Here is a 20811-nt window from a genome sequence, read left to right as displayed (position 1 = left end):
CCAAAGAGCGTATGAAATCAAACTATATAGTTTATTTATGCAAGATATCTAGTCTCTCTCTCTCTCTCTCTCTCTCTCTCTCTCTCTCTCTTGCTCCCCCCTCTCTCTCTTTCTGGAACATGTGCATGCGCATGCGTGCAAATAGCATATTTATAACATATTAAAAATACGACGTCTGGAAAAAAGAGATAAAGTCTACGTTCTCGTCAAGAAGCGTGAAAACTTCAGAAACCGTGACCGTACCTTCCTGTCGAGTGACAAGATTTGTTCCTTATGACGGAACAGTTTCATACGAAATCTCTTTGAAGGAGGAGTTCTCTGACGTGTCTCAGTGTTGCGCACGTTAGCGATTTTTTTCTATTCTCGCATACGTTCTTTGAGTCAAAGGTAAACAAAGCAAGCAAAGAGAGAGAGAGAGTGTGTACGTCATCAATATTATAATTTATATATTTTAAACACATTAGCAACGTTCTATATAATAACACATAGACGTACGTTATTTTAAAATACTATAGATACGTATGATAACAACTGTATTGAATATTTCTTTTATATTTATGTATCGTAAATATATTTCGTATATTTCAGTGTTATTATATATATATATATATATATATATATATATATATATATATATATATGTAGGTCCAGAGGTATGTTCCGGGACTGTTTACGTTTTTTGAAATGTACAGTCCTGGAATATAACGCATATATATGTAATCAGATTCAAAAAACTGTCTCGAAAATTACCGTAGGACATCAATTTTTTCCAGGACAGTCCTGGAAACTGCCAAATGTCCTGGAATATACCGATATCAAAAATAAAAGTCCCGGAACATACTTCTGGACCTACACATATATATATATATATAAATTAAAGAAACAAAATTTAAATTTAAAAAAAGGATTTTAAAGCTAGAAATCTCTACTATCGAAAGGTTACTATTAGTTTTCAGTTTCTGTGAGTTTGGTAATTTTTAGAAACATATAGACTATGAGCTGGACAAAATAGAAAATTTTCCTCTCACTTTGTAGGCCTGTCATGTGCACAAAAAAATCTGTGAAAGATTTGGACTATAACGTGAAAGCTTGAAGTTTCCCTTGCAAAATCGTTTTTTAAAAATGTTTCTATGATTTTTTGTTACTGAGTTATCGCGGATTGAATAAATGAGCATTTTGACTTTAATGCTTATGACTCCCTTAAAAATCATCGTATATAAAGCGAAGTTTCAGCTTTAAGAATCTGTTTTTTTTTTTTAATTACGATACGATGATTTTTAAGGGAGTTATAAGCAATCAAAGTCAAAATGCTCATTTCTTATTCAATCCGCGATAACTCAGTAACAAAAAATCATAGAAACATTTTTAAAAAAAGATTTTGCAAGGGAAACTTCAAGCTTTCACGTCATAGTAAAAAATTTTCGCAGATTTTTTTTTGTGCACATGACAGGCCTACAAAGTGAGAGGAAAACTTTCTATTTTCCAGCTCATAGTTTTCTATATGTTTCTAAAACGTACCAAACTCACAGAAACTAAAAAATAATAGTAACCTTTCGAAAGTAGAGATTTCAAGCTTTAAAATCCTTTTTTTAACGTTAACGTTCATTTATTTTTAACGAAGTTACAGCTGCTTGACGTTTGCCTATTTAAAAAAAAAATTTAGTGTTTCTTTAATTTTTGTAAAAAGTGTGTGTATATATAAATCTCTTTGTAGTACGTTGCAAAATATGACGATTACCTATCTATGAATATTTTGTAAAGAACGCTTGTCAAAGAAATGACGTTCAAATCTTTAACGACGCTTGGAGGCTTTGGAAAAGCTCCTTGGGACGTACCTGTCGAGCGTTATCACAGTGAGGGAAGTGGCTACCATCACGGATATCGTGGGTACGATAGATCGACGCCTAATGTTCATTAATATTGAACGTTGTACACATATTTCTCAAAGAGATTTTTTTTATAAAATACTCTTCTAACGTTCAGGAGCTCCAAGGGAACGGGTGGAAATAGCGCTGCATTGAGTGCGTTGACCTTGCTTGCTTTTCTATTTCTCTTAAATGTCATGCAGGTACGTACGTACACATGTAAGTTTATATCACCATGCCGTGTAAACTTTTAAAAAGGTCGTCGCTAACGGACGTAATTATTTTGCTAAATAAATATTCTCGGATTCGTGACCGTATAACTAAATGCAACTAATAATAAAAGCTGTAATATATGTTTAGACAGAGATATTACGTGTGCTTAAAAATCAGCTCCATTTCTGTACAAAGATATATAGTATCATTGAACGTTATTGTTGCCCGTTGTATGAGAATAAAGTTTTCTACGTTGCAAAGAAACGTTTTATTTATTTTTTTTCATGGAACGAATTAAAATTGATTGAGTTTGCATGATTTTTCCAGGTTGGACCCGCATGACGTGTCTATTTGATTCCAACGTTTCGTAAACATTTTACGTCGTTTTATCAGGAAGAAGCCTGCAACCTGATATATTCTATCATTCTCCCTGATAAAATGACGTGAAATTACAAAACGCGAATGGACACGTCATGCGGCTCCAACCCGAAACCAAACGACGGTGTATCACACACCGCCTCAAATATCTACGTAACGTCCACTGTGAAAAACTTTACAAAATCTATTGTTGAAAATCAATCGAGTTAACTGAACTGAACATTAAGAAAAAATGCACGCACGTGCATACACATCATATAATATACCTATGTATGTGCATACACGGCATATGTAATGTTTGCATTTCTTTACACACGTAATAGTTTTCTATTCCTCAGCGTCCTCTCTAGTTAAAGACTTCGTGTTACACGACGTATTCTTGTTGCCTTTTAGCAATCCTTACAAGATAACAACTCGACGCTCGTTCCAACGACCACTACGCTGTTGTTGCGAGACACCGATCAGTTACCACGCGTCCTGGACAATGGAGAGGAAAAAAAGGTCGAAACGAAAGACAACTTCGCACGTATAGCAAGTTCGTATACCTCGGAAGCGATGGCAAAAGATTATACGCGACACAAAGTCTAACCGCCGCTGACAACTGGAGATCTGTCTGACATTTTCTGGAATACTTTTGTTTCTCACATTTTTCTCACGAATATATTTGAAAATATTTATTCTCAGTACTTTCCTGTTTTTAATTTTAAAAATAATACTAGATTAATACGTTGCACAACGAAACAATAAATATATCAAACGTTATTATCTCGATCGTCATAATAGCACGATAAAACATACGCTATATATACTTTAACTACCTCCGTGAGACGTCGTCGATAAGTGTCAGATAATCACGGAACCAACATAATGATGTAAAATAATATAACCATTCATTAAAACACACACGTAAACAGTTTCGTTTAATTTATTTTTTTTGTTTCTGAACATGAGATCGTCAAACGTGTATCATTATCAGAATCATCATCGTTCAAACATGTTTACTTATTAGCATTTGAAAATGTACATACGTTCACGCACGCGCGCGTGCGCGCGTGTCCCTATAGTCCTATTTACATAACATTAGAAACATTTAAATATCCATTTTTATTCCATTTTTGTCACACTCTTATACCTTGCATAAAAAATAATAATTAACGAACAGTCATGTATTGCTAGAATAAATGGACAATGGATGCGCTCTCTCTTTCTCTCTCTCTCTCTCTCTCTCTCTCTCTCTCTCTCTCTCTCTCTCTCTCTCTCTCTCTCTCTCTCACACACACACACACACACACACACACACACACACACACACACGCGCGCGCGCGCGCGCGCGCATATGCACGCACGCACGCACACACATACATACGATTGGTGCACCGACATACAGGTCAGCATGACGGGTTGTCCATTCGTACAGGCGCGCATGGTCGTTCACAGCTGCACGGCGTAGGCTTCGGCACATTATAATCGTTCACATATGTATACGTATAATGCGTCAAAGTGAATGCAGCTGTGAATGACCTTGTGAGCTTGCACGACGGAGCAACCCGTCATACTGACCTCTATGTCGCTGCAACATTCGGTACATACTCTGAAACGTCGTTTAGCTAAACATCAAAATCTAAAAGAAAGGAGCGTACCTCTTGCACAAAATATTTGGCTGCATCGAGACCAACGTGCGCCGTCTTCACAAGCGTGCTTACTACATGCATGGCGTTACTCGTCCCTTTTCCTTCGCCGAAAAGAGAAGAAGAAAAGGAAAAAGAGACGGGCACATCCGATCACGTCGCCAAGTATTACTTACGCACTTACATCTCTATATCGTACGTACGTTATTTCTCGACTTAACTACTACATGTCCAGGTGGAGGTGAAGAGGAGTATACAGGGACGGAGAGGAAAATAAAGGATGGAATGGAAGTAGAATGGAAACTCGATTCAATTCCAATACGCGTGCGTACGCTCTGCCACGTCGAGCATATGCGACTTGACACGCACAAATGACGGAGAAACACTTTGTAAGAAATTATTTATCAATCGATAGAAAAAGACCTGTTGTCTGCTTTTTTGACAACTGTAAATCATAATAGGATATTTCCTATGAAACGTTTGATAAACCGAGGAAAATACAAAATAGTTTCAAAAGAAGGCAAACTTTTCTTATCGCAACTTTTGACGACGGCTATTATACGTACAAAGTTGTCAATCTTTCATCGACGCGTCGCTCGGCGTGACAGACAAGCGGCAAACTATTTTTGTTGCTTAAAAATTAATCTTTTCACTTTGAACACGATGCATATAGTTCCTTTTTCTTTTTCTCTTACAACTAGAAGGATAACATCACGAAAAAACCTAACCATTGAGCGAAACTCATTTAAGTCAATATGAAGTATTCCAAGTACTTACACGCGTTGACGAAATTTATACATATGTATATATGTATTATATGTCATTCGTGAGAGAGACTAAAAAGGAAAAGAAACAATCGTGCAGAACAAAACGTGCCACTTTGCTCATAAATGCGTACGTGAATTTTGGTTTGACCCCCTGTAAGCTCATTTTCTCGCTACACATGCAAATGAATTACGGGCACTGTTTATTAATTTTCGATGCCAAGTGGAATACGATTATCGTTCTTCGATTAGATGTGGACAATCAGTCAGTCGCCAACTATATATATATATATATATATATATATCCACGATCGATTTCCATAACGTAATTCAATCATTACGTCACGTTAGATAGTTTCGATCATTAGATCATCAGGTCACGCTACACATATGTCTGATTCCGAATAGAGGAAACAAATCATATCTTTTTTAATCATTATTTTTCCGCTTTTTTTCCGAGGAGGCTATAATCTTTAAATTATATAAATTGATATTTATATAACATCTAAAAGTATTTTTCTATCAAAAATTATAACGTGATTACTCGCAATTAACGATTGAATGTAAAATACAAAATGGAATTCAAAGCAACGGTAACTTTTTACAATGCTCTTTGTAGAGCACAGATCCAGTTAATGGGAACGTATTATCCTATCTCTCCACTAATCTATTAAGAATAAAAAAACTTGACACATTAACGTGAAAGTAAAGAATTCAGATTACGTTTTACAAAAGTGGTCGAAAATCGCGTAGAACGCGTTTACGCCCTTCCTGTTCTCGCGACCGTTGTCGACGACGCTCAAACTCTTCGTCATTCCAACATTCCGAAAAATATATTTTAAACGTACAATGCACGACTATGGCCGGTATTCATAGTCATATTTAAGATCTGACTATGAATACTACTCTATGACATTAGATTAGAACTTTGCCTGAAGTGTTACTATTAAAAGCAATATAGACAACGTGTTGAAGGCAAAAACAACGTGTATCCTTTACCGTCGTGTCATCCGTATATGTATTAACGAGATAACTCCGCGCCGTGGACGAATATAGAGCAGATACTATTAAAAAGTTAACGCTTTTACGTTCCATTTTATCACGAATCTTCGACGTGGAAAAGAAGTCAAACCGAGCTGGTCGAGTTGTCAGGCTGATTTTCAAAGCGCGGATGCAACAACTCTCCACGCAGACACTCGCGTATCTTTGGTACATTTTTTGTCGTTCTTTTTCTTTTCTTTTCTTTTTAAGGAGGTAGATAATATAGACGTGTCTTTTTCTCTCTATCGTATGAGAGCTCGACACTTATGGAACACGCACACGTAATATGTGCATCTCGTCTCGGCTTCCTGAACGTCCCGCGACCGAGGGGAGAATAATGACAAAGACGCGCTCCCTTTGAACGTAGCACGTTCGTGCGAATGATGGCTCGCCAAGCCAGATCTAAAAATAAAGATGCAAAAAGATTGTGGCGAGTAGAAAAATCGCCGGCACGTAAGGTGCGCGTTCATTGACGCTAGAAACCAGCGGCAGCGTCAAGAAAATGTAGTGGGGGAAGAAGTTCCGTTGACGTTTGCGGTACGCTAAAAAGTTGAGACGGTCTGAACTTCTTCCCCCACTACATTTTCTTGACGCTGCCGCTGGTTTCTAGCGTCAATGAACGCGCACCTTTAGGAGCATTTTACAAGATAGTACAAGGTAGTTGGAAAACGTCGTGCGCGCGTGCGCCGTTTACGTCGTATGCAGTAATAACATATTATTTAAGTAATAGTTTCGATCGCGTGCATTTAGCATGAACGTCGACCAACTTTCGGATAATTATGCAGCGTTACGCGCCGTAACGTATAACGCGTACGATATTGGCGACGGGACCGTTCGCGAAACCTATACTTCGCGGTCATTGTATAGACTCGTTTATGTAAATGCTATCGTACAAGTTTGAAAAACACGCGATCAGTAAATGATCGTACCGGTTCAACTCCGGCTCAACATTGAATAAACTTCGTAACTTCGGTACAAGATCAACGTGCCCACGGAAATATATATGTGTTTATAACGTTATGCTTATCTATATGATATGAAGCTTCGAAAGCTTGCTCGAACACCGCGAGATCTCGCCTCATCGATCGTCGCTGTATATACAATTGATAAAATAATGTGTGTGTGTGTGTGTGTGTGTGTGTGTTCTACACCTTTTATACTTTCTTTCAGAAAGAGAGTGAGATACAAGCGACACCCGAACGTTTCATCGATATTTCGTGGCGGTGCGCGTGTCTCTCGTCAGAGAAAACTAGTGACAACGTTGTAGATATTAGTAGAAACATTAGCGAGCCACCATCCTCGGGGTGCCTCTAGGTCTACCTCTAACAAAGTATCAACGCACATGCGTGCATGGCATGCGTACGATAAACTCTTAAACTCGTAAAATAAGGATGTAGCTTTTTTCCGAAAGCTCTTAATTTTATACTTGGAAAAAACTTCGTACAGTGAAGAGCGTTACACGCCGTACTCTCCATTTCCTTCTCTTATATTACGATAACGACGGCGACTACCGTCAAAAGAAACGTACGACAAAAAAAGAAACAAACTACGCGATATAGCGGTATATAACACGGCCGTTTTCGTGCCAAGTATCATGCGAAAGTAATGTAAATCCGATGCACGTATGCAAAAATGGTCCGCGTGGTGTGTGTCATACAGATAAACAACGGTGTAACGCTGAAGACGAAAGTCACCTCGAAATCCGATTTTTCGAAGACGCGAGCGATGTGCTTTCGGAAGTTTTATCGCGCGCCTACTACGATCTACCGAGAAACGCACATAGAATCCCTTTAGAACGTGTCTCGTAGGAAAAAAATGTGACGAAAACAACGATGGCGCGCGTCTCATTCGGAATCAACGCGTTCTTTGATTCGTATCGGAGGAACTCGGCGTCATCTTTCCGTACGAAAAAGAGGGAACGCCAAAGATCCTAAGGCGTGGATGCGCTATACGAGGTGCGCTAATATTAAACGTATTATTCGTGGTGCTGAGTCTCGTCGTTTTCCTCCTGCGATACGGTGCTCGACCTGTTGGAACGCACGTCGAGATCCATTGCGAAGGGTTTCGTCGAGTTGCCGAGAAGCACCTGCGTGCTCTGGCCGTCGTCGATGCTCAACGAACACTCCAGCGAGCTGTCACTGAAAGTACAGAAACAGATTTCTACTCGTCACTAGCGCCTTCGCGGATCGTCTCGGGCTGGACACGTGGTTAGCTCGCGTTGACACGTGGTAGCCGCGTGGTTTACCTGACGATACTGGCACGGTCGACCGAGCTACCGCCAGTGGCCGGCGCCGTACAATTTTCGCCGTTGCACGGTCGCTCGCCCGTGCTGCTGCAAGAGGAGGTTCTGGTACTGGTGCCGGTGGCAGTAGCGGCGACAGCCGCTGCCACCGCCGCTGCCTCTCGCATAGACGCCCGCCTAGACTCCTCATGGCACTCACACTTGCACTCTTCCGGTTGCACGTAGCTATAACCACCGCTGATAGTCTTTGCACGCTCGTCCTCTGGCCGCGGTATCGTCTGTATCCGTTTCGGTGCCTTTCGCTTCTCCGGTATTTCTTCAAAGTTGATCCAGTTGCTCGGCCGCGCTGCTGTTGCTGTTGTTGCTGCTGCTCCAGCTGCTGCTTCAGCTGCTGCTGCTGATGATGATGATGACGATGATGATGATGCTCTCGGTGGCAGTGGAGGTGGACTAGGTGATTTTCCTTGGTTGGTAGCGCCTTTGCGGCCGCCATCCGGCGGCACCTTGCCCGCAAATTCAGTGAACGTATTCGCTGTACTGGCGTATTGCCGACGTGGGCTCTTCAGCTTAAAACTATCCTCTCGCGGCAGAGATATCTTCATCCGTTCCACGCGCCGCTCGTCCAGCGATGTCTGCATCACAAACTCGTCGAGTAAAGTTGGATTTATCGGCGTTGTTGAGCGTGGTCTCTCGATTGGGATCGTCCTGATAAGAATCACGCATCATTAATATGAATTAAAAATTAAAACGTGTTAAGGACTTTCTCTAGATAAGGACTGTCTTCTACGTCGTGTACATATACGTTAATCGTAATATTTAATTATAAAATAAACAAGACTCGATCAAATACGTTATTTTATATTGTAATCTTACACGTAATATCACATATGTATATGTATCGTTCGTGATATGTCGAGATTTATACGTTTTCATTTAAAAGACGTACCTTACTTCCTGAAGTCGTTGTTTAACCGGTAAAATAGGTATAGCGACGCTCTTCTCCAATGGCAGAGTCGTCGGTACATATGGAAGATCCTCCTCGAAGCTCTCCTCGTAAAAGAGACCCTTTCGCTCGTCCGGTAGTTCCTCAGCCAGCTTCTCGACCTTATTACGAATAAACTCGATCTCCGAATCTTTCTCGGATTCAGAGCTATTATGATCCAAATCGGATATCACACTGGGTGTTTTTACCAGACCTTTCTGTTCTAGCGACTTACTGATCTTGTCATCAAGGAGATCAAGTCTTTTAGTTTCTTGTACAGTTTGAGAAAGCTCTCCCGAGCTTATCTTTTTCTGCTGCATCCCTACATCATCGTTTATCTTCTCGGGTGATTCTGGCTGCTGCTGTTGCTGCTGCGTCTCTTTGCTTTTTCTCTTTGGCTTTATTATGTCCGGCTTTTTGCCCGTAGATTCTCTCGATAAACCTGCACTGGACGACGTTCGCAAGTCTATCGCGTTAACTTCCGCGTTAATCTCCAGTTTAATATCTGGTTTAACCGTAATCGCGGACTTGGGTGGTGGGAGCGCCTCGACTATTTTGTTAGCCTGCGCGCTAATCTTCGAGTCTCTCAACTTGGAACTTTTCAGTATGTGCGAGTCTTCCAACTCGCTCTGCTGTGGCCGGTTATCTCTGCACAAGCTTTTGGATACTGTCTGCGTCGCCGTACGCGTTTCGATCTGCGCTTCAGTCCTACGTTTGGCGATCGACGACGACGGTGTCGGATGGTGCTCGATCGACACCTCTGTGATTATGCGGCCCATATGCGGCCCTTCGGACTCGTACTCGTCCAGTAATTTGGTCGGCGTTTCCAACGGTATCGAGACGCTCTCCGACGGCAAGGCCTCCTCGTAGTTCCTGTCATCGGCATGCAGACTAATGAAGATTGAATCATCCTGACGCGTCCTTTCTTTCTCCGTGTTGAACGTAAACTCCACGTGACCGATACTCTCGAGAGACGGATGTACGTCCCCACTGGCAACTTCAAGATCACACGAGGCCGCAATTGCTTCATCATAGCTCTTCTTCCTCTCGCGTTTCTTAAACAAGCTCAGTGTAGACGAAAATACCCCCTTATTCTTCGAGTCCTTCTTCATGATTGAACCTTTGTCTATGGAGACTCTATCGCGTGATTTTGACCGGCTCCTCAGACTCTCCGTAGTGTCTTTCAATTTCGATGTCAAACTTCGTCGTGGCTTTGTGCTAGGTGACGGTGATTCCGGACTCAATACGCTGCCGTCGGTTCTAGCCTATTTAAACACAAATATAATATACGTCAGTGACTTGATAATAAAAGATTAAATATTAGATTGGATAAATGGCAGGGTGTCCGCGTCTCTCTATCAAAGTCTATGTTAAGTAAAGACTCTAAAAGTTTTTAAACAGGCGGTAAAATGTTCTCTGAATGAAAATACGCACTAAAGATGATTATAAATGGTACGTATTTCACGTAATAAGAATTATTTCAAACGTATCTGATATATGTTGCATTTTATTTTTAAGGGGTTACACCACTGTAACTGTCCATTTTCTTTGGTATTCTTTTTTTAGAAAGGAATGAAATATATGGTCAAAAGAACTTTTAGGCTTTATTAGACATATATTAAAGTATGTAAAAAATTTTTTTATTTGTTAAAAAAATACAAAATGACGGGGCACGAGTCGCTATAGCACTACTCCGCGGCACGCGGCATAAGTCCAACACGTTTCATTCTATTCACTCCAAATTTTGACCATATTTTTAAAATAACATTCCGAAGAGAACGACATACGGGATTTTCGATAAGTTGATTCTAACATTATTTATTAACAAATGCGTGCCTCTTTTTTTGGTCAAGACGTGAACTGTTTACTTCAAATGCTCGCCAATCACACAAAACGTAATATTTTTAAAATCCCCTATGTATTTCTCTAGCTATACTCCGGTAGATTAAAAAAAAAATTTTTCTTTCCAGCGTCAACGTTGCGTCAGTTATACTGCGTGCCGCAGAGCGCGTCAAATTAAACATGCTTCGCGAGAATGGCTGCAGCGTCGCCATTTTGTACTATTAAAAAATAATACGTTTTTTTTTTAACACTTAAAAACATGATGAATAACATCCTTGAATATTATTATCCTCTTACTTTTCCTTCCAGCAAAAAAATCGCAAAAAAACGCTTTATTTTAGACTTCTATACAGTGGTGTAACCCCTTAAAGCAAATACATACAATATAATACATAATCTTTTTCTTTTCCTTCTTTGATTACTACGCTATAATAAATCGCGAAATCGTTTATATATATATATATATATATATATATATATATATATATATATATATATATATATATATATAAGATATTATTTATGTACCTTAAACAACGAGGCAAAGCTACTTTTTCTGGATACAGACGACGGACTGGGCGTTCGCGAGCCTTCAAGATCGCGGACTTTTTGATGTCTCGGTACGTTCGGACTTCCGGTGAGGCTACTCGTCGTAGGTGTCGTCTGCACAATCTCCTTAAAGTTTTGAGTCTTCTTTCTTTTGTCGTTGAAATCGAGTGTCACGGGTTTTTGAACTTCCTGGATTTGAATATTTGTTGATTGGTCGTGCTGCTGCTGATGTTGATGTTGATGTTGATGTTGTTGTTGATGTTGCTGTTGCTGTTGCACGTGCTGCTTGTGTTGTTGGTGCTGTTGTCGCGGTGCCGATCCTTGTTGTTCGCTCGATTTTTTGATGATCGGTACCTGCCCCCGCACACATATACACACACAATACGAGAGAAAAGCTAATATATTTATTCATTAGTCTCACCGTCAAAAGTAAATATTTATTTAAATATTTTTATATATACACAGGGTGTCTGGTATAATGACCGGACCACTTCTCGAGGGCAGGTTGAGCAGGTTAAACTGAATCAAAAAGTCCTTTACCGTTTTGTAAGTCTTCTCACAATACGTAACGAGCGCGTAATTAATAAAGATACGCGACGCCGAGTGCGTTCGCGCAAGTCGACGAGGAGCAGCTTATTAGCATTAACGTTGCTATTACGCGCGCGGCGAGGCCGTGAGATTTAGAAGGAGCGCTGTGTAAATAACAACAGCTATACATAAGCGACCGTCGTGCAGAACCATTGTTGTTTATAAAGCGTTCCTCCTACGGCTTTGCCGCGCGTATATAGATATAGAAAAAAAAAAGACGTTTGTAACACTTTTGCCCTATTATCACGCTCATATCATGTCTCCGTCTAACGCTCGTGATAAACGTTTCGATAAAATCCACGTGAATAAAATCCTAATAGACGAATATAATCTTATATTTAAAAAATGGCGCGTGTGGCGCAGAGAGTTGTGCGCTGCTCTAATGAGCCGAAGATCAAAGTTCAGGTCCGATCAAAATCGTCGGTTTTCGTTCGCGTGCCACCTCTTAGAAAAAAAAGGTAACACACCGAGAATATTTTGCCATAAACGTGTGTGTAGTACCCCTTTGTAACAGCCGTTCGGACGCGGCGTTAACGTGTAGGTCCCATACTATCTGCGCCAGATATACGTGGGTTAGTATTATAGTAAGAGTCACGACGCGGACGCTCGTACTCGAGCACGATGTGACTCGTGAATATAAAAAAAAATCTACGTCACGAGACTCGCAAACACCGCCTCGATCGTTCTCGACAGAAAATATCAAGCGACTCTTGGAAAATAAAAAACAGGATCTTAAAAGACAGAGAGACCAACCTCTATATTAACTTTTTCCAGAAATCTTTTGGTGATTTCCACTTCCCGTTTGAAGATTTCCTTCCGCTCCTCACGACCGCGTCTTCTAGGCTTGTCCAACGGCTCCGGCTTCAACGTGCCACCTACCATAGGCACTTTAATACTCTCGGGAATCACGGCCTTCGTGGTATCGGCCTCCCGCTTCAAGAGTATCTTCTCGAGATCATCGGTCTCCGGTTTCGATGGCTCTATTAGATTATCAGCCAGCGTCGGCTTGCTTCCGCAGAACGACGTCTCCAGTAGACACTTGTGAGGACTCGGGGATCTAAAGGAAACCGCAATGCACACATCTTTCGTCAACAACGAGTACATTTTACGCATTTTCCGTGTTGTATATGCCGTATGAATTTCGTTAGCAAAGCCTACGGGTTTCACTTTTCATCAGACAGACCGAATGAGACGTCAAAGTAAATACGCAGGGACGTAAACTTTGTGTAAGTAATAACGGAGTAACTGGAGACTTGGCGTGCAAGGCAAATAAAGAACGCGATAAAACAGATCATAGAGCGGCAACCTCAAACTAGCGTTCCAAAAAAAATATGGTGACTCTTCAAGAAGGAAATACATATTACCACCAGCATCCAGCAAGCATGCCAGATAACGTGTGTCGTCACATCTTTAATATTTTGCCGTTCTTACCTGGAGGACGTCACTGACATGACCGAGAGCTTCCCGGAGACGCCGGAGCCTTGACTGCCAACCGACGACAGTCTAGACGTTCTACCGCTAATGTTGAGCAAGCATATCTCCGAGCAATTACTGTCCTTGCGTTCGCGATCTTGACCCAGCTGCTTGCCACTGTAATCCGATTGAGATCCGTCGGCCTCCTTCCGCCTTCGCCTTTTGGACTCCCGTTTGAGATCTTGCTCATGGACGGGATCCTGTAAATCCAGTTCCTCCGTAGATGACCTGAGGTCTTGGGCGTCTTCCTTGTAGCCCAGGGTCAGCTTGCAACCGGACGGAGGATCCGCACCTAAAACGTCACAAGATCTCCCGTTTTACACCGTTTCGTTCTTGAACAAGCGACGCGTTATTCCCTCGAGATAACTTTCCAAGTCTATAATGTAGATTAACGCGGACGTTTAAAAGATTACGAAAGGTTTCTCCCTTCTTATATTGCTTCCTCATAGAGGAAGCTTTGTAATGGTGAAAAAATTTTTTTTCGAGATTTTGATGGAAATAGGTTTAGAATGTTCTAAAATGTCGAAAAATCATATTAGTAAAAAATGTCCGGAAGTATGTATGTATGTGTGTGTGTGTGTGTGTGTGTACGGATTTTTGTACACGCATCTACTTCTACAATTTTTTAGATACCAGTTTGAATTTTTGCACACAAATAGAGTATTATAGAAAGTATGTCCTCCTCAAATTTTATTGAAATCGGTCTACCGGTATAGATTTTATGCAGATTTTCCTTTTTTTGAAAAATGTGTTTTACGCTGCCGCTTTCTCAATATTTGAGATAGCGATTTATTTTTAATTTTATTATATTTTCCAGTTTTTTTTCTACCCCTATATTTCATATATAATTCATTAAAATTTGATTGATCAGATCTCGTATTACACACATTTGAAATTTCGAAGAATTTGTACATACATAGAAGCTTTATAAAACTTGATCTGATCAACCAAATATTAACCAATTATATATGAAATAGGGGTAGAAAAGACTGGAAAATATAATAGAATTAAAAATAAATCGCTATCTCAAATATTTATAATATCGGGCTGATTTTTTTTATCGATAAAGTATTGTTTTAGTTTTTAAGTGGACAAGTATTTTTAGTATTTTTTAGTGAATGTATATAATTATTTACGCAGTCCCCAAAAGAGTTAAGTGTGAAATCAGAACCTTTGCTAACAAAGCTTCCTCTATGAGGAAGCCAAAACAAATAAATACCGATAATTATACCTCGAATAAAATAAAAACTTGCACACTTAGGAACTATGAGGAAGCAATGTGCAAGTTTCTACTTGCACAATTAAAAACTACGAGGAAACAATGTGCAAGTTTCTACTTGTTTGGCTTCTCCGAATGTCCGCACACGCATCTCTAACATTTGAATACGTATACGTTGATTGAAATCTACGTCGCGTCCTCTCACGGTTTCTGCAAAATGTGTAAATGTAGCTGTATAATCGTTCAACTACGCGACGCTTCCATCCCCGACGTATGTATATGTACATATGTCGTATTCCATAGTTTTGATCTATCCCCACGTGTAGAGAAAATGAAGGATTTAATAGGCTCAACAGCATCCCAATAAACGGCGTCAAAAGAAATCTATCCCGTACGTAGTATAGTATATGAAGAGACCGACGTTCACTACTTGATACATTTTACGTGTATGTCATGTCACATAGAAAAGACTTTCGTTCTTGTATTTGTACGTTGCAGCAATAGTTTGATAACAGCAACATTTAGTGAGATATATAAATAGGAGACGTAACATTGCGACCGTGCGCAGGATTCGAACGTACGAACGAAAGTATTATACACGATACGTAGAAGAGAATAGATAAGAAAATCGTGTCGGCACGGATCAAAGAAGAACGTTGATGGGACTTTAATGCGTTTTACGTTGTGCAGCGTGTATATCGTGCGAGAACCCATATAACGACGCGAGCGCGGTACCATCGAACAGGCCCGTTAAACTCCTGTAAGTTGAATCGATCAAGACCTTGACCTAAGGGCGTCTTTTTCAGAAACTATTCGAAATATGTGCAACCTGTGCACGCAAAGCTCGCTTCTTACCCCGATAGGCTCTCGATTTAATGGCAACGGATGGATTTTCGTCTTAGATACCTACATGCATTACGCCATGTTAAATATCGCGATCAAAGAAAAAAATGATTGACGAACAAAACGTTAAAAACAGATTCAAATAACAAACATTTATAATGCTCCTTTATTCAGACTGGCTCACTACGTGTACATATTTAGATGTAGACCGCGGTCAACGTCCGTTCACTCAAAGTTACGTGAATATCGCGTTAGCAAAGTTTTACGCGATGACATACGCGTGTCCGCTGAGCAAAGTGTGAAAAACGTGAAACGGAAATAAAACAGGATACTTTACAAGAAAGCACGCACCTGCGAGAAGCTCCCGGTCAGGCGACGAATCCCTGGAATTACTGTCCTCATGGTGCGAAGAACTGCTCGCTCTACTGATATCAATTCGCGGCGTGCTAGGCGTCTTGAGCGACGTACCAGGCGTTGCTGGCGTGGTGACCTCGACGATGCCCGGCATGCGCCCTACCGCTACCGCCGTCGTCGCCGTCGCCGCTGCCGCTGCCGCCGATTCTCCCTGCATTCAAATTCGTTTCCTGGTTTGTCGTGGATCGTACCACAGTCACACGGGGTTGATTGGTTGGTTGGTGCGGGCTCAGGTCGAGAGTCGGCTTCTCGCAGTGATTCACAGAACTCACGGACGATCGAGAAGATTAATCTCGAGATCGCACACGTATAACATCGAGATTCAAGTCAAAAAAGGATCTCAGAAAGAGAGAGGGAAGGAGGGGGGGAGAGAGAGAGAGAGAGAGAGAGAGAGAGAAAGAGAGAGAGCCGATTTTGAGATAAACGATGAAGAGGAATAGGACTCACGTTTTCCACTTCCTCGGATAAGTCTTCGAAAGATGCTATCGGCGCTGGTCCAAGCTTCTTTTGATGGACATTCGGCAATCCTGATGCCATTTTTGAGCACTCAGACCACGGTAATACTGGAAAAAAAAAAAAAAAAAAAGAAATCAAACTCATACGATACTTGAAATTTTTGCCGACACGTTAATGGCTTTTACGCGAAACTTTTAACTTTGCGAAAGCGAAATCTTACTTCACGCAATCTTGAGAGCGCGTGAAAGAAGGTATACACACGTGTCGCGTGTATACGCGCCAGCTCGGTTATTACGCTCTCATTCTTGCCGTTGTTATACGACAGTTGTCGAGTATTATGTAATAACACCAACAGGTGTATATCGTGTGACGCTCTTCGCCGCGATTTTTCGCTTGATAAAGCTCGAGAAAATGTTTTGAAACGGTGCTTATATTAAATACGAAAGGCATTTAAACCGACGAAGTAACATTTACTTCGTCAGTCACGCGAATTAACCTACGTAAAAAAGGCCGTTGTGTTTGCCGTGATTTTTATTAAATGAAACTTGCGACACGTGTTATATACGATATTTATTTCTTCTTGCTTTGCCCGTAATAAATATATCTAATATTAATAATCGTGTATTTTATCGTACTCGTACATCGTCACTATGTGTAATATTAAAACGTATTTATTAAGTAGTTAAAGAGAAACGATATAACATCGTTCCGCACTTACTTTATATAAACTACGTGAAACAGGAGATTCATTTTAACGAGATCTCTTCGACGTCTTCAAGCCCCGTCAGGACGTGTCCCGTCCGGGGGTTACCGATTAAGAGAAGGGAGAGACACGATCGGTAGCGCGTGAGCCACCGTGGAGACGCGGACGCGTATATACAACGTGTTCGATTATATACGTAATATAATATAGATAAGTGACAGCGCGTTCGCGAAAGACCGTGTTATAATATAAGTCATATATCTCGCGGTATCTCTTGCGGCATCTTGCGTTGTTTAAAATTAAAAGGTTGAGACTAACACTCATCACTCATCTAACTACTCTTCGCTATAACCGTTAACGAGACTTTCCTTCGACGATCTTTTAAGATTTTATAGCTCGCGAACGAAGCGTTGCTCGTAAAAAAAAAACATAAATGTATATCTTTCTACGTATAATAATAAATAAATACGTTGGTTTATCGTAGCGTTAGTCGGCGTTTCACGCACAGTTGAACGCGTCGCGTCGGCATAAACGTTACGATATAGAATGGGTTGTGGTTGTGGTTGACGGGGACGGCGACGCCGCGCCGCGCCGCGCCGCGATGACGTCACGCACAGAGTTCGTACCTACTATACGTATCGTATATAGATATACGTTCACGGATCGACGGGCATCTTCGAACATGCGATTGTAACGTAGCTCTCGTACACCTGATGCATCTGGCACAAGTACAGGCGCGTACGTTGTGCGGTCGCTAACAAGGCTCTTCTATTCATAGCACATCGCACCTTCGAAGCGCAAACGCGCGAGTCTACGCATCAAGGTAGTTAGGACCGTCCCGAGAAAGATGTATCTTTGCACACAAGTCACGAGTCACAAAGTCAGACTTGCAGACTATTACGCATCCAAAATGTATTTGCTGCACGACGTACCACTTTTCAAAATATTTATGTAGTACGTAGCGCGTTACGAAGACTTACGGCCGAGCTTCTCCGCGAGCTTCATCTCTCGTTTATGATTTTTATTTCGCAGAGCGTGCAGAGCGTGCAGAGAAAATAAACGACCGCGGAACGTTAGTTAGAAATTAAAGAATAATAATCGTGAATGATAGCCCGTGGCCCGTAAAGAGCATTATGTCGTTCTCGATCGATCATCGATCTATTTTTTTTTCCCCCCCGCGTTTCCCGTGTCGCGGTCGTGTTTAACCACGTTGGTACAAAAAACCGTGCTTGACGATAACGGCAGAAATGAGACCTACGTTCGACATACTTCTTTTTGTTGTATATTAGTATATTTTGTATATAAGCAGGCAAAGATAAAAAAAGAATCTCTCTTATGTAAAGTGTACGTGTATCCGGCGGTGTGGCGGTGATAAAAACGCGGCGCGTGCCCGGCGAGGTTCATCTCTCGGACTGTCGGTGGCAAAGTGGCAAAGACTGACAATAGCGACACGTAGAGTAAGGTGCGCGTCGTCGGTAAATGTGACGGTGCTCCTTACGTTACGTTTTTACACGCGCGCACTCCTACCTACGTCGCCGTCGCGTCGCGTCGCGCCGCGGCGCGCGTACAACGCGCGTACACAACGCTGCTCGCGGTTGGAACACTTTGATGTTAGCGCGACGCGCGAAGTACATATATCTCTAACGATAAACGAAGAAAGAGAAATACGCGAGCAAGCGCCGAAGTACGCGAGACGTGCTTTTTCCTCGCCACCACTCCGTGTTCCACCATCTCCGCCATTCACCGTACGTCCAACGCGCTAAATAAGTTTATTCTCCATAAAACGTATGCTTTTTCATATACTACTTTCACATATAGTTTTCATCATATTCAAGCATAACTATTTAATCTTTTAGAGAAAAAGGTGGATGAAAAGCAAGTGACGTCACATCTTCTCGCTGCTCGCTGTCCGTCCTAGCTTTATTTGCTCTTTTGCATTTGTAGTAAAAGTATATAAATATAGAAAGATCGGAAGAAAATGGAAGAGAGAGAGAGAGAGAGAGAGAGAGAGAGAGAGAGAGAGAGAGAGTCACACGTTGCAGGATTTTGACGAGTAACGCTCGCGGGGCACTTGTTCTACTGTTCCACAGAATAATACGTTCTTTGCGAAAACGTGTATGTATTTCGCGAGATCAGGCACGGCCCGTGAGGGTGGCGAGCCTTCGACTGTTCTACTCGAAAAAGAAAACGCGCGAAAACGTGCTTCTCTACGTCGAGTAAGGTCAGATGGATAAGGGTGCAACGGACGTTTGCGTTTATTTGCGACAGTGATAGAGATACAGAAGCGAGAATATAGACGCGAGAAAGAGAGACGAGGTACGCGCGTTTCGCGCGTGACAGCGACAACGGCACCCGCGCCAGACGGCCAGACCTTCCACGTCCTCTTGGCCGCGTTCGCTCGCTACACTCGTCGTCACCGACGCGCGAGCCTTCCGCGCCGACGCGTTCTCGCCTCCGCCTTCGAAGAGAAGCTCGCTCTCGGGTTGCGTTTCCGGAGGCGGCGAGAGCGTCGTGGCGAAAAAGCGGGACACCCCCGCGACCGCGACCGTCCTGAGGCCGCCCGACATGCCGCCAACACTAACCACCCCCGACGCCCTACTTTCCTCTCCGTCCTCTTCTCGGCGACCTCAGCTGTCAGCTCAGCCTCGGCGCCCTCGGCGAGGCGAGAGCGCACTCGCGCTCGCGCTCGCGCTTCTTCTCGGACCTCGGACCTCGGACGAGCACACGCATCTCGACAAAACTGGAAGCGCGCGCGACGGTACTTACCCTAGTCCGATGTCCTCCATTGCCGCAGCTCGCGGCCAACACCGCGCGCGCCCCTTTTCCAGCGCTACTCCCGTTCTCTATTCTCCGATTCTCCCCTCGTGTGTGTCAGGCTCTCGCTCTCCCTCTCCCTCTCTCGGCCTGGGCCCACGACTCGCTTTTTTATAGCGTGACACCCCCGCGCCTTAACGGCTCACATCTTGACCCGCGATCCGCGATCCGTGCCAGCTGTGCTCCTTTAAGGAGACGCGCTCTCTGGCTGCTCTCTGACCTCTCTGTCCATGGCACGCGCCACGAGTCCACGACCCACGACGACGACGTCGACGACTCGCGTGCTCGCGTCCTACTCGTAGACTCGTACTCGTGCTCGAGGCTCGAGGCTCGAGCCCCGCTCGAGCGACAAGTCGCGCACGCTCCGCGCTCGTGCTTCGCGTTCCTTGCAGGGGTGTGCTTAGACTGCTTAGCTCACGGTTCACACTGCTCACAGTGTCAAGCGTCAACCGCGAGGGATGCCGGATATGATTCGGAAGAAAATGAAACGCCGACGACGCGCGATACTCTACGGTCTACGCTACACCCTAGACCGTTCATTTAAGATTTAACGTTCGCGTCTTATATATAGCGTTCAAAACCGTCCGAAGAAGATGCCGACAATACCGGCCTAGGACTCTAGTTCGGACATGAACCATAGCACGGACACGAACCATGTCATGTATGTATGTACCGTTAGTACCGTTACCGAGCGAACGGACATCCATGTGACTTCCGCCAGCTTCGGAAAGATTAAAGAGATGGCGACTGGTCAAGGTTAAGATAAGAAGACGTAAACGGTACGCGGGTCGCGGGTC

At 42.6% G+C, this 20811-nt stretch overlaps 2 protein-coding genes across 7 annotated transcripts; one reads left to right on the top strand and one right to left on the bottom strand.

The window, feature by feature from the left end:
- Positions 1–81: 81 nt before the first annotated feature.
- Positions 82–3328, top strand: LOC143908861 (uncharacterized). Of its 2 annotated transcripts, none has more exons than XM_077426696.1 (4): positions 82–387; positions 1762–1887; positions 1984–2068; positions 2850–3328. In XM_077426696.1, exons 2-4 carry the CDS (start codon positions 1778–1780, stop codon positions 3042–3044), a joined length of 390 nt encoding a protein of 129 aa, XP_077282822.1. In that variant the 5' UTR covers positions 82–387; positions 1762–1777; the 3' UTR covers positions 3045–3328. The 2 variants fall into 2 exon arrangements, with proteins under 2 accessions (XP_077282822.1, XP_077282818.1); XM_077426692.1 differs by having other exon boundaries at positions 1715–1887.
- A 1984-nt stretch (positions 3329–5312) lies between these two features.
- On the bottom strand, positions 5313–20649 carry LOC143908714 (uncharacterized). Of its 5 annotated transcripts, none has more exons than XM_077426486.1 (9): positions 19967–20649; positions 16489–16604; positions 15979–16192; positions 13524–13857; positions 12846–13149; positions 11484–11858; positions 9078–10378; positions 8135–8836; positions 5313–8027 (listed from the first exon to the last, which is right to left on the bottom strand). In XM_077426486.1, exons 2-9 carry the CDS (start codon positions 16576–16578, stop codon positions 7865–7867), a joined length of 3483 nt encoding a protein of 1160 aa, XP_077282612.1. In that variant the 5' UTR covers positions 16579–16604; positions 19967–20649; the 3' UTR covers positions 5313–7864. The 5 variants fall into 5 exon arrangements, with proteins under 5 accessions (XP_077282612.1, XP_077282605.1, XP_077282618.1 ...); XM_077426479.1 differs by lacking the exon at positions 19967–20649 and adding an exon at positions 17827–19189; XM_077426492.1 differs by lacking the exon at positions 19967–20649 and adding an exon at positions 17216–17752.
- Positions 20650–20811: the final 162 nt, after the last annotated feature.

The sequence above is a fragment of the Temnothorax americanus genome, unplaced genomic scaffold (genome assembly GCF_048541705.1).
Source record: "Temnothorax americanus isolate GAGA-0224 unplaced genomic scaffold, ASM4854170v1 Scaffold1, whole genome shotgun sequence".
Classification (NCBI taxonomy): domain Eukaryota; kingdom Metazoa; phylum Arthropoda; class Insecta; order Hymenoptera; family Formicidae; genus Temnothorax; species Temnothorax americanus.
The sequence above is the reverse complement of the archived record's forward strand: the minus strand, read 5'-3'. Positions and strand labels throughout refer to the sequence as shown.

What these genes read in the sequence shown, in the direction of transcription:
- LOC143908861 (XM_077426696.1), top strand. Translation starts at nt 1,778, where the DNA reads ATGACGTTCAAATCTTTAACGACGCTTGGAGGCTTTGGAAAAGCTCCT. An exon ending in TACCATCACGGATATCGTGG is followed by an intron (nt 1,888 to 1,983) that starts GTACGATAGATC and finishes TCTAACGTTCAG; the next exon opens with GAGCTCCAAGGGAACGGGTG. An exon ending in TTCTCTTAAATGTCATGCAG is followed by an intron (nt 2,069 to 2,849) that starts GTACGTACGTAC and finishes GTTGCCTTTTAG; the next exon opens with CAATCCTTACAAGATAACAA.
- LOC143908714 (XM_077426479.1), bottom strand. Translation starts at nt 17,884, where the DNA reads ATGTTCGAAGATGCCCGTCGATCCGTGAACGTATATCTATATACGATA. An exon ending in ATATACGATACGTATAGTAG is followed by an intron (nt 16,605 to 17,826) that starts GTACGAACTCTG and finishes TTTTTTTTCCAG; the next exon opens with TATTACCGTGGTCTGAGTGC. An exon ending in TGGAAAAAGTTAATATAGAG is followed by an intron (nt 11,859 to 12,845) that starts GTTGGTCTCTCT and finishes GTGCGGGGGCAG; the next exon opens with GTACCGATCATCAAAAAATC.